This window comes from Podarcis liolepis, assembly GCF_965112155.1.
Source record: "Podarcis liolepis genome assembly, chromosome: 9".
Taxonomy (NCBI): domain Eukaryota; kingdom Metazoa; phylum Chordata; class Lepidosauria; order Squamata; family Lacertidae; genus Podarcis; species Podarcis liolepis.
The window spans coordinates 20,954,849-20,967,086 of record NC_139564.1 but is presented as its reverse complement, the minus strand read 5'-3'; the positions used below and the strand labels follow the sequence as shown (position 1 = coordinate 20,967,086).

The 12,238-nt window shown below is 42.9% G+C and overlaps 2 protein-coding genes across 3 annotated transcripts in view; one reads left to right on the top strand and one right to left on the bottom strand.

Annotated features, from left to right (window-relative positions):
• The window catches only part of LOC310686130 (uncharacterized protein C4orf17), a 101,239-nt gene that overhangs the window by 69,074 nt on the left and 19,927 nt on the right, over positions 1 to 12,238 (bottom strand). The window lies entirely within an intron of this gene.
• LOC310686114 (alcohol dehydrogenase 1B) lies at positions 1,376 to 9,786 on the top strand. Of its 2 annotated transcripts, none has more exons than XM_083459283.1 (9): positions 1,376 to 1,502; positions 2,455 to 2,556; positions 3,855 to 3,993; positions 5,353 to 5,440; positions 5,548 to 5,767; positions 6,179 to 6,442; positions 7,339 to 7,474; positions 7,978 to 8,116; positions 9,484 to 9,786. In XM_083459283.1, exons 1-9 carry the CDS (start codon positions 1,485 to 1,487, stop codon positions 9,506 to 9,508), a joined length of 1,131 nt encoding a protein of 376 aa, XP_083315409.1. In that variant the 5' UTR covers positions 1,376 to 1,484; the 3' UTR covers positions 9,509 to 9,786. The 2 variants fall into 2 exon arrangements, with proteins under 2 accessions (XP_083315409.1, XP_083315408.1); XM_083459282.1 differs by lacking the exon at positions 1,376 to 1,502 and adding an exon at positions 2,078 to 2,188.

Genomic DNA, 12,238 nt, shown 5'->3' with positions numbered 1-12,238 from the left:
GAGTCAAAACATTAAAGGTAATAAATTTAATGGAGTAGGATAGCCCTTTCCTTCGTATGCAAAGAGAGATGGACACTAGATTCAGCCTCCATTAAAACACATTACATTAGGGAGGAAGGAATGCTATTTGAGAAATACATACTTAGAGATCTCCTGAGAACAGTGAATGAACACAATCTTTGGACAAAATACTTTTATTTCTGTACGATGAATAGCAAATGTGTGCTTTGTATGTCCTGTTTTCTTGTTTCATGCTTTACTTTGGGAAAATGTCATTATTTTTTTAATTAAGAGCAGAGAAACAACCCTTTTTCATATGATTTTTAAAAATAGAAATCAAAGCAAAATATTAGAACCTTGATTCAGAAAAACAGCTTTTGTGTGAAGAGACTCGCTTCCTAAATCAGGAACTAGATGCAGATGATGCAGAGATATTTGTCTTGTATTCAGTGCACCCTCCAAACCATTTACACTGTACAATGTGGTGCCTTTTTGTCCCTATTGCACTGCAGATAAGGAATTGGATTTCCAGCCACTGACACAGGATGCGCCCTCCAAAACATTTACATCTGGAAGGAGTGGCTTCAGTTCCGAAGCCCAGGCAGGAGGGAGGGAGGACGAGAGTACTCCTCAAGGCAGCAACCCCGCAAGGGGTTCGTACTTGATGTGTGTCATTAGGGGCCTCTTTGCCTTGAGTTGACCCCACAGATATACAGGCGGGATGGCACTTAAAATGATTTCCCCAATGCCTGACCAACCCCTTCATCTGTAATCAATAAAGTTGTGCTGATATTTGACTCAAGCAATGTGTCCCATGTGTTTACGTCAAGATGGTCATGGGTGATGGGGGCATGATGGGGGCATGTCGCGGGGCCAAGTTCCCCCAAAGATGCGACCTCACCACAAGCAGCAGCATCAAGATCAGCTCCGATTCCGACGGAGGGATGGAGAGCGATTTCAACTCGTCCCCGGAGTGCCTGTTCAAAAACAATGACATGATCTTCAACGGCTACCCTTGCGACGATCGGGTGAGGGGTTGTTTGGGCTTTCTTATCACCATTGTTAATTGCTATCATCTTTAATCACACACAGTACCAGCCCTCCTGATAGCAGACTCACAAACCAGAGTCGCCCATGGGGTGGGATCCACAACGGATGCGTTGCACAGTTTGGAAAAGATTAAAGGAAATTTTCATGGAGGATAAGGCTCTTATTTCCTTGAGTGCAATCTAAATATACAGTGTATTATACCGCAGCTGAGGACTCTTAACCTACTTCCTTCAAAGTTGTGAAATTGCAGGTGGAATCAAACTGAACGTAGAGGAGTGGCCACATTTCTTGGCATTGAACTAGGGAATGATTAAGTTTATTTGAAAGATAAGCCAAATATTTCCAGCAGAACCTTTGTACTTCTAGGAGAACAGACTAGAAGTTCTGAAACAACACAGAGGAAGCAGATACGGTAGATTACAAAGCTCAACATCATGAGCACTGCAGGGAAAGTAAGTAGATGATTTCTTTTAAAGTTGCTTTTTCAGCACCAAGATGCATAAATACAAAAAATAAAAATAGGCTAATTGTAAGCCACCCTGAGGAATTTGGCTATAGGTAGGGCTTTTTTTCAGCCGGAACTCACCAGAACTCAATTCCAGCACCTCTCAGATGGGTGCCATTGCCATTATAAGAGAACAAAGGAGGCATTCATGGTGAGTTCTGGCACCTCTCTTTCCAGAAAGCACTGGTATTGGGGTGCATATTAAATATTAAACATATTATATTAAATATTACAAAATGGGCTTATTGTACTATAAGCAGGAGCAATACATTCCTTGGGGTTCATTCAAGAAGTTCTTGGAAGTTTCATCTTAGGTGTTCCTGAAAGTTTCTTCTATTTTCCTCCTCCTGGAACGCCATCATTAATACCAAACCAGTGCATTTTAAACTTGGGAGGGAGAAACATCCAGCAAGTTGAAAACTAGCTCAGTGGTCATCAGGGCTTCAATCCTAAATAACTTAACCAGGGAGTAAGCCCTGGTGAGGGTTGTAAAAAGATGTCTAATTGAAAGCCACCCTGAGGAATTTGTCTATAGGCATGGCTTTTTTTCAGCTGGAACTCACCAGAACTCAATTCCGGCACCTCTCAGATGGGTGCCATTGCCATTGTAAGAGAACAAAGGAGGCATTCATGGTGAGTTCTGGCACCTCTTTTTCCAGAAAAATAGCACTGTCATATTAAATAGTAAACGTGCACAGGATTGCAATGTTAGCTGCGTGGAAAAATAGTATATTATCTTCTGTTATTTCACAGGACATTGAAATCAGAGCTGTCACTGTAAACTGTTTTGAGGTTTTGTAGAATCAAGTGGTATATACATTTTATTGGGGTGGGGGTTGTCCAGGATAGGATTGCACAGTTACATACAGAAATACTGTTATGATATTCTATTATCTCAGGTCATTAAGTGCAAAGCTGCCATTGTCTGGGAAGTCAAGAAACCATTTAGTATTGTGGAAGTAGAAGTTGCCCCACCTAAGGCACATGAAGTTCGGATTAAGGTAAGAGAGACAAACCCAAAACGGCATTTCTGCAGATTGTTAGTATCTGCACTAGGGATGGAAAAATTTGATTCAGTTTGCACTTAAAGATAAATTTACCTAATTTATGCTTTCAAAAACAATATGAGAATGGGGAAGGGCTGCAGCCCTGGAGGAGCAGCTGTTTTGCTTGCAAAAGGTCTGAGGATGAATCACTGGTATCTCCAGGCAGGTGTGGGAGAGTCCCTAGTCCAGGGGTCTGCAACCTTTAAGACAAAAAGAGCCACTTGGACCCGTTTCCGAAGAAAAAACAACAACTGGGAGCCGCAAAACCATTGCAACATTTAAAACATATATCTCTGGAGCCGCGATCTGACAGTGGGCGGGAAGGTGACGTCGGGACGGTGCGTGACTAATGCACGCACCACCCCCATGCGACGTCACAGCCAGTACAGTGCCCACCACAGTGGGGAGTGTCAGGGTGCACAATGCGCCTCCTCCCCTCACTAGTATCCGCCCCGGAGCCGCGGCAAAGGTGTAAAAGAGCCACATGCGGCTCCGGAGCCGCAGGTTGCAGACCCCTGCCCTAGTCTGACTATCTGGAGACCTGCTTTCAGTCAGTGTGGAAAATGCTGAGCTAGATGGACCAATGGTTTGACTCAGTATAACAACAACTTGTACCCCACCCATCTGACTGGGTTGCCCAGCCCCTCTGGGTGGCTTCCAACAGAATATTAAAATCACAACAGAATATTAAAATCAGAATATTAACAAAGGTCAACACTAACACTTTGAATTGTGCTTAGAAACACATGGGGAGTCATTGTAGATCTTTATAGCAAACGTGTTTATATTAGGAGAAATTTGCACTGAAATCCTGATGAATTTTCAACAAAAACCTGCAAACTGATGTGGAAATGTGGGGGGGGGGGTTCTGAACCCCTGCAAGTTGCTGCAGGAGAGGGATTGTGAGCAATATCATGAGAGGGGTGTTTCTAGGACCAAGGTGAAACTCAAAAGCTCCCTGGTTATATTTGCTATTGGATGATGGGTGTCAATTAAAGACTTCCTTTTTCAAAAAACACAAAAAAACCTGTTAAGTGGAGATCTTTAACCAGTCTGAATTAGATGTGAAATTGTTTTCACACATGAAATTATTTATAATTGCTTTTAAATTTTTGTGCATGTTGATGTGTTTGTAATTGTTTCTATTATTTAAGTTTCTACTGCGATATCATTTTGAGATATCTTATGGGAAGCAATTCATGAACTAAATTTTAAAAATAATATAAAATAAAAAACTTTCTCCTTTAAACCAGATTTTGGCATCTGGAATCTGTCGCTCCGATGACCATGTACTAAGTGGGGCATTGCAGGTAAAATTCCCCATTATTCTTGGTCACGAGGCAGCTGGTGTTGTAGAGAGCGTTGGGGAAGGAGTTACCTGTGTGAAACCAGGTAAGGTAAAGCACAGTGCAACCAGAAAATATCAACTCACAGCATTGGTCAACAAGGGTCAAACGAAACTAGGAGAGCCAACCAACTGGTGGAAGAATGACCGAGAAAGTGTTTTCTTTAGGGAAGGGCGGTCAGCTCTGGGCCAATGTCTAGATTTTTAATGTAAATGCCAGAATTTGGAATCAATTGCTAGACATTTCTAGAATCAATTGCTAGACAGCAACATTATTTTTTTTTGCTTAACTGCTGATATTACTACTACTACTAATATCACTGGCCAGGATGGGTCACAAATAGTTAAACCTGCAATATTAATCTAAAACAAATTGCAGTCAAGAGAATAGGGTAGTCCCTATTTTCAGGTGCCAAAAACCAGGACTGCTATACTGCCAATACACCAAAATGTTGATGAAAGAGGAACTACCAAAAGGGCCCCTTCTACTGATTTTAATGTCCAAGAGCAGGCACCCCCAAACACAGCCCTCCAGAAGTTTTGGGACTACAACTCCCATCATCCCTAGCTAACAGGACCAATGGTCAGGGATGATGGAAATTGTAGTCCCAGAACATCTGGAGGTCTGGGTTTGGGGATGCCTGCCCAAGAGGGTCTGTAGGGGAAGAGACAATATTTCAGCTATTGGGTGATAAATTTGTTTAGGGAATTAAACACTAAGATCAGCAGCTTGAATTGGGCCTGAAAACAAAGTGGCAACCAGTGGGCATGCACGAACGGGGCAGTCTACACATGCACATTAAAGAACCCGCTTCTTGAATTCAACCTGTGCTCCCCACTTCGCAGCTAGCTGCACAAGAGTCTGCAACATTCATGACATACCCTCCAACATTGCTCAGATGAAAATAGGGACATTTCTCACTTCCCCCTCCAACTGACCCTCGTGAACCCCCCTCCCCAATTTTGTACTGTCCCCCGCCCTCAAAAAAGCATTTCCCAACAGAGGAAGGGTAAGTGCCATCAGCACTGCACCAATGTAACACTGTACACATGCCCTCCACCATCTTGAGAAAACCCCTTAATCCTGACCGGATTTGATTCTTTGGTAGATTTACAAAAAGAAAAACACACTGCAATAGATAAATTTTAGAAAGGGGCAAGATTAGAAACAGACACACAGAGCATTAAAAAAAAGAAAATCAAGATTCCTTGCACTCCACTTTGGTTGGCTGTCTTGGCTCAGTTCAGCTTTCCCATCACACTGGCCATTGACCATGCTTGCTAGGGTTGATGGGAGTTGTAGTCCAGCAACATCTGAAGGACTGAAGGTTCCCCAAGCCTGTGGTATGTACTAGCTTTTCCGAATATTTTAAGCAGGCTAATGATGGTATTTTCATCATTCCCAGGAGACAAAGTCATCCCACTCTTTGCCCCACAGTGTGGAGAATGCAGCGCATGCAAACATCCCAGAGGCAATCTGTGCAAACTCTGCGAGTGAGTTGAAGTTGTTATTTGAAACAGTATTGGAAACACCAGCAGTGCAAATGTTAGATTAAAGAAAACACAACCCAAAGCACGATTTTCCTTTCTTCATCTTTTAGCCTTGGTGTCCCTACTGGATTAATGCACGATGGCACCAGCAGGTTCACTTACAAAGGCCAACAGATCTACAGCTTTGCCAGAACTAGCACCTTCGCAGAATACACCGTGGTGCATGAGTCTGCGGTGGTCAAAATTGATGCTGCAGCTCCTCCAGAAAAAGTGTGTCTGATTGGCTGTGGGTTTTCTACTGGCTATGGTGCTGCCATCAACAGTGCAAAGGTAAGGGTTAAACATTGGTAATGCTTATATTCAGTGTGGGGAATTTGTGGTAGATCTAGACAGAAAGAGGAGGACAGGTGGACTCTGGGCCTCTGGCACAGAACCAGGTGAAAGCACAGTCAATACTGTAAAGGAATCAAAACAATATAAAATAGCAAAGCCACTAAATACCCACCAATCCACTGGATGTACACTCATGACCTGCATTCATGTTCTTGCTACAGACGTAGTTCTCCAGCATCCCACCTCTCTCTTGGATGCTTTGAACATCAAGGAGCAATCCCATCCACAACCAATTGCCCAGGGGGAGCACCCTTGCCATCATATACTGAAGGAGAGACCCAAGTAGTGCAGGGGGTTGGATTAGATGGTCTCTTCCAACTCTACAATTCTATGGCTCTATTATTTCAGGTGGAGCCTGGTTCAACCTGTGCCGTTTTTGGTCTGGGAGGAGTTGGCCTCTCAACTGTCATGGGCTGCAAAGCAGCTGGAGCTTCCCGAATCATTGGGGTCGACATCAACAAGGATAAATTTCCCAAGGCTAAAGAGATGGGAGCTACAGAGTGTGTCAACCCTATGGATTTCAAGAAGCCCATCAATGAAGTCTTGTATGGCTTGACAGACGGTGAAGGTGTTGACTATTCATTCGAAGTGATTGGGCGCACAGACACCATGGTACATGCATGATGACAGGATTTTACTGTCCTATTTTGAAAAGGGAAGCTGGAATTTCCTGCATTCCTGTTCTTCAGTGGTTCCTATTTTTCACTGGGTTATGATCTGATAATCTGTTGCAGCAAGGGCCTTGGGTTCTGAGACAGTAGAACATGTCAGAGTTTTAAACATCCTCCACCCATTGATCAGGTAATTTATGGAATATTGTGGGATGGGACTCAGGCATGAGGGGCTCATGGAGGGGTGAGAATGATCCTTTTGGGTGATTCTTCTCTCCCACATAAGCCCACCCCCCAGCATCCCTTCCCACATTCTTCAGAAGGCCCTCACCATCCAAAAAGACTTTTCAGGGTGTGCATGTAGCTGGACAGGGATGTGGGTGGCGCTGTGGGTTAAACCACAGAGCCTTGGAATTGCCAGTCAGATGGTCGGTGGTTCAAATCCCCGCAACGGGGCGACCTCCCGTTGCTCGGTCCCTTCTCCTGCCAACCTAGCAGTTCGAAAGCACGTCAAAGTGCAAGTAGATAAATAGGTACGGCTCTGGTGGGAAGGTAAACGGCGTTTCCGTGCGCTGCTCTGGCTCGCCAGAAGCGGCTTATTCATGCTGGCCACATGACCTGGAAGCTGTACGCCGGCTCCCTCGGCCAATAAAGCGAGACGAGCACCGCAACCCCAGAGTCGGTCACAACGGGACATAACGGTCAGGGATCCCTTTACCTTTACCTTTATGTAGCTGGACATGGGAGGAAGAAAAGATAGGGATGTTTTCTTCCATTGCTATTAATATGCTTTCAACAGTAAAATCTTTGAGAGGTCTGACTGTGTCATGGGAGGTGATCATGGATGGTATTTCTCCTTGGCTTGATTCAAGAGACATGCCTTTGGATTTCCCCCAGACTGCTGCCTTGGCTTCCTGCCACATGAATTATGGGACCAGCGTGGTTGTCGGAGTGCCCCCTTCAACTTCTGAAATTACCTTCTCTCCAGAACTTATCTTCACGGGGCGCACTTGGAAAGGATCTATATTTGGAGGTATGGGCCTACTAGCTTTCTATCAAGAGAGCACATTTCAAATTCTGAGAGAGTGTTGAGGGCGCCCGTCACAAAATAGCTTGGGGTGGCAGCAGGTTGTGCCATGAAATGTCTGTCATGGGGAGCATGGCATAACACAAAATTAGAGAAACACCTTAATTTGTTCATTATTCCCCCAACCCCAGAAAATACTATTTAGATTTTTTAAAAAATCATGCACTTACCATGTGAAAATACATATAAGATCTCATGCAGTTTGGCTCTCTGTAGGCTTTCCACGCAAGCTCTTGGCCCGTAATTACTATGTTAGTATCTTCTCTATCTCCCTCCCACCCACAGATCTGTCATAACATCAAGGCCAATCTCATTGCATAACCCAAGTTCAAAGACGGTTTCAGGCTATAAATTTGAGGGACTTCCAGACCTTTAACCAACCTTTTGCTCCTTTTTTATGGCATTATAATTAGAGTACCATATCTTCACTGTGCACTTACTGTTTTCAGGTTGGAAGAGCAAACAAGCTGTCCCCAAGCTGGTTTCAGATTTCATGGGGGGGAAGTTTACTCTGGATCCACTAATTACCCACACTTTGCCTTTTGATAAAATCAATGAGGGCTTTGAACTGCTGCGTTCAGGAAAAAGGTAAGACCTTTCCATACCCCCACCCCTCAATATTGTAGTGGAAAAGGCAGGGTGCTGTTCTGAGAGTCATAGCCATAGTCATTATAAGATTACACAATCCTCCGCTGGAGTGACTAAAGCTAGGAGGTTTTGGGAGGTTTTGGATGTATGGGACTTCCAACACAATGTTGCATTGCAGAGTTTTTCTGTACAATGTGGGGAGGGGGGGAATTGGATCCAGTTCCCCTGACTGCAGTGGCCTGCTGACCTGTCAGTCACATGACATCACTATATTGGGTGACCAGGTTTTCCTTTGTAGCATGAGCTGGGCTTGCGTACACATCCCCCAACCCCTCTCCAGTTTAACTCAAGACTCATTCACTCCAACACCCCCTCCCCAATAAGACCTAGATTTAAAACTAAGTCTACGCTTTATTCATCTACAAAAAAAAAAATGTGGCCAAAAAGACCCAAAAACAGAGAGATTAGCTTGATCATGGTTAGATTCTAGTACTGAAAGTAGCATGAGCTATTTACGTACAAAGAAACAGAAGACAAAATGGGGAAACGGACACCTCAAAGAATGAAAATGAACAACTAAATGGGGCAATGAAACCCATGTAGAAACAATGCAATGTACATCCATGCAAATATGGATGTTCACAAGCAAGACCTCCGCCACAACTGTGGTCGCTCCGCATCTCATTAGGCTGAGCAACAATTGATTTATAAACTGAAATTGATACTGTTTTGGATGGGGCAATGAAATTACACCCACAAACTGTTTAGCTTGATGCTTCTGTTAGGGACAAATATGCATTTATTTCAGCTTCCTGTGATGGCATAAATGAATAGAATCAACTTGTTGTGCTTTTTCTTGTGCAATTCTTTTTCTTGGAATCACTTTTATAAGCTTATCACCTGGCTTCTTATTTCCACTTTTTCACACCCTTTTCTTCTCTTTTTCTTTTATCACTTTATTCCTTTATAAATGAAATCCTTCTAATAAAATGTTAACTATAAAAAAGGTTTCCTATTTCTGTACAGGTTCAGACTTCCCTCTCCACCCCCCACTCTGAAAATTACTCACTGTGTATGCTATATACTTTTCCTTTTTCTGCTCCTCTGACTGTAAGTTGTGTTAAATGTGTTAATACTGAATTTGAAAATGTAGTAACCCACCTGGAACACGATTGCACAGGGTGGATAATAAACAGAATGAATGGATGGTGCTTCAAAGATCACCTTCCCTTAATATCAACCAGATCAAGCCTTTCCTTAGCAATTTGTGGCAAGATCTTAAACCTACTGAAATATTAGCCCATTAACATTAAAAATCTAACAGGTATTATCACCCTTCCATTTAAAAATGTTTCTTAATCTTTCAGTATTCGCAGTGTCCTGGTATTTTAAAGTCCAAAGTGAGGAGGAAGAATACAAGACAATGACCTTTGCAAGCTCAGATTGCCACATTGCCTAGCAGGACATATGTGAAAATGACTGGACTCTTCAATGTCGTCACTGGCAATGCTCCTTTATCAACACGTAGGTCTATCCCAAGACCGTCACGTTTTTCCTCCAAATTCAACCGAAGAAAATTACCATAAACACAATCATATGTTGTGACTCAAATTATCAATATCCTGTTTAATGAAGCAACAACACAAATAATTATTATCATGTATTTCAAAGGTGAGGGGCTGGGTAGTTTATGCAGCTGTCTTATATATATTTGGGAGAAAGTCACACTGAACCCAGTGGAGTATACATACTGTAAATCAGTAGCTTGAAATCTCTCTGCAGAGATTCCTAAGAATTGGTGGGTACAAAACTACTACCAGTCTATCTATCAATGGCAAAGCTAAATAGCCACTGGCTAAATGCCGGGCTTAATCACGTTGATATTTTCACCCCTCCTATTGACAGAATCTCCTGATCTGATGTTTTGAGAAAGGAGGGGGCGGAAAGTGCTCTTCTACTCTTCCGCTCCTGAGTAACTGTCTGGTTACTACATCTGAGCATTGAGTTGTTGTTGTTGTTTGGACCTTGCCTCGTTTGTTTTGACTTTGCAATTGCCCCTGTGAGTGGACTTGGGATTCCTACATTTGCTTTCATCTGAAGCAAAACAGTGACCAAGTTTTGCATGATGATTCCGGATATCAAGGAACAGGCTTTTGCAAATAATAATAATAATAATAATAATAATAATAATAATAATAATAATAATATTTGTACCCCGTCCATCTGACTGGGTTGCCCCAGCCACTTTGGGAGGTTTCCAAGATTTATAAAAACATAATAAAACATTACAAGATGATGAAACTTTTTTCTTTTCTTTTTGACTCTCAGGATTCCTAAGCATTGGTGCGTACAAAACTACTACCAGTCTATCTACCAGTGGCAAAGCTGAATATCCACTGACTAAATGCCAGGCTTAATCATTGATTTTACTTGAATGTCAATATGCTTTAGAAATCAATCAAGGGCAACGAGTTTAATATTTGCCTGAAATTTAAGGCTTTGTTAGGTATTCAGGGTGACGGTGCAAAATGTGTTTAGCAAACCTTTCCTCTCATTATAAAGCAAATATCTCTGCTAGGGCTTTCTGCAGGGGCAGAATATTTCAGAAGACACGCAGCAGAGGCAGATTTAGGGCATCAAGATGGTTCTGCTGCCTTGGACGTTGAGCCTAGTGGGTGTTTCAGGGTGTCTCATCTATAATGTAGTCAACTGAGCAGAACAGAAGGCAAGGGGGGGGGATGCTGGCCTCACACTGGGCATCAATGAAATTTTAAAGACCAAAGTCCGCCCCTGGAATGCTATGTGGGGTAAAACACAAGCAAAACACTGTTATAAACTATGTCAGTCAGGAGACCTATCCACATATGGTAGGAATGCAGATTTGCTGCAGAGTGTTGGAATTCTGTGTTTGCAGAAATTATCAGCTATTGCTGGATGAGCACCCAGTTCTAGCATTACTAAATATTGGGCAACCTGGCGACTTTCAGTTGCTTCATTGGAAACTGGTAGCCCTCAGCAGCCTGAATGGACGTGGAAAGCTACTGGAAGACAAAGGGCTTTTCGGTGAAAGGCTGGCTTGATAAGATATGGGTTATAGCCTCCTTGGAGCACTGGGTGTGTCAAAACAGAGACATTAAAGGTAATAAATTTAATGGAGTAGGATAGCCCTTTCCTTCGTATGCAAAGAGAGATGGACACTAGATTCAGCCTCCATTAACACAAATTACATTAGGGAGGAAGGAATGCTATTTGAGAAATACATACTTAGAGATCTCCTGAGAATAGTGAATGAACACAATCTTTGGACAAAATACTTTTATTTCTGTACGATGAATAGCAAATGTGTGCTTTGTATGTCCTATTTTCTTGTTTCATGCTTTACTTTGGGAAAATGTCAATTTTTTTAAAATTAAGAGCAGAGAAACAACCCTTTTTCATATGATTTTTAAAAATAGAAATCAAAGCAAAATATTAAAACCTTGATTCAGGAAAACAGCTTTTGTGTGAAGAGACTCGCTTCCTAAATCAGGAACTAGATGCAGATGATGCAGAGATATTTGCCTTGTATTCAGTGCACCCTCCAAACCATTTACACTGTACAATGTGGTTATGGGGTGCCTTTTTGTCCGTATTGCACTGCAGATAAGGAATAGGATTTCCAGCCACTGACACAGGATGCGCCCTCCAAAACATTTACATCTGGAAGGAGTGGCTTCAGTTCCGAAGCCCAGACAGGAGGGAGGGAGGGTGAGAGTACTCCTCAAGGCAGCAACCCCGCAAGGGGTTCGTACTTGATGTGTGTCATTAGGGGCCTCTTTGCCTTGAGTTGACCCCACAGATATACAGGCGGGATGGCACTTAAAATGATTTTCCCAATGCCTGACCAACCCCTTCATCTGTAATCAATAAAGTCGTGCTAATATTTGACTCAAGCAACGTGTCCCATGTGTTTATGTCAAGATGGTCATGGGTGATGGGGGCATGATGGGGGCATGTTGCGGGGCCAAGTTCCCCCAAAGATGAGACCTCACCACAAGCAGCAGCATCAAGATCAGCTCCGATTCCGACGGAGGGATGGAGAGCGATTTCAACTCGTCCTCGGAGTGCCTGTTCAACAGCTAC

Coding starts and splice junctions, on each gene's coding strand:
- LOC310686114 (XM_083459282.1), top strand. CDS start 2,093: ATGGCTTTTTTTCAGCTGGAACTCACCAGAACTCAATTCCGGCACCTC. Junction 2,189..2,454: donor GAACAAAGGAGGCATTCATG/GTGAGTTCTGGC, acceptor CTATTATCTCAG/GTCATTAAGTGCAAAGCTGC. Junction 7,475..7,977: donor GAAAGGATCTATATTTGGAG/GTATGGGCCTAC, acceptor TACTGTTTTCAG/GTTGGAAGAGCAAACAAGCT.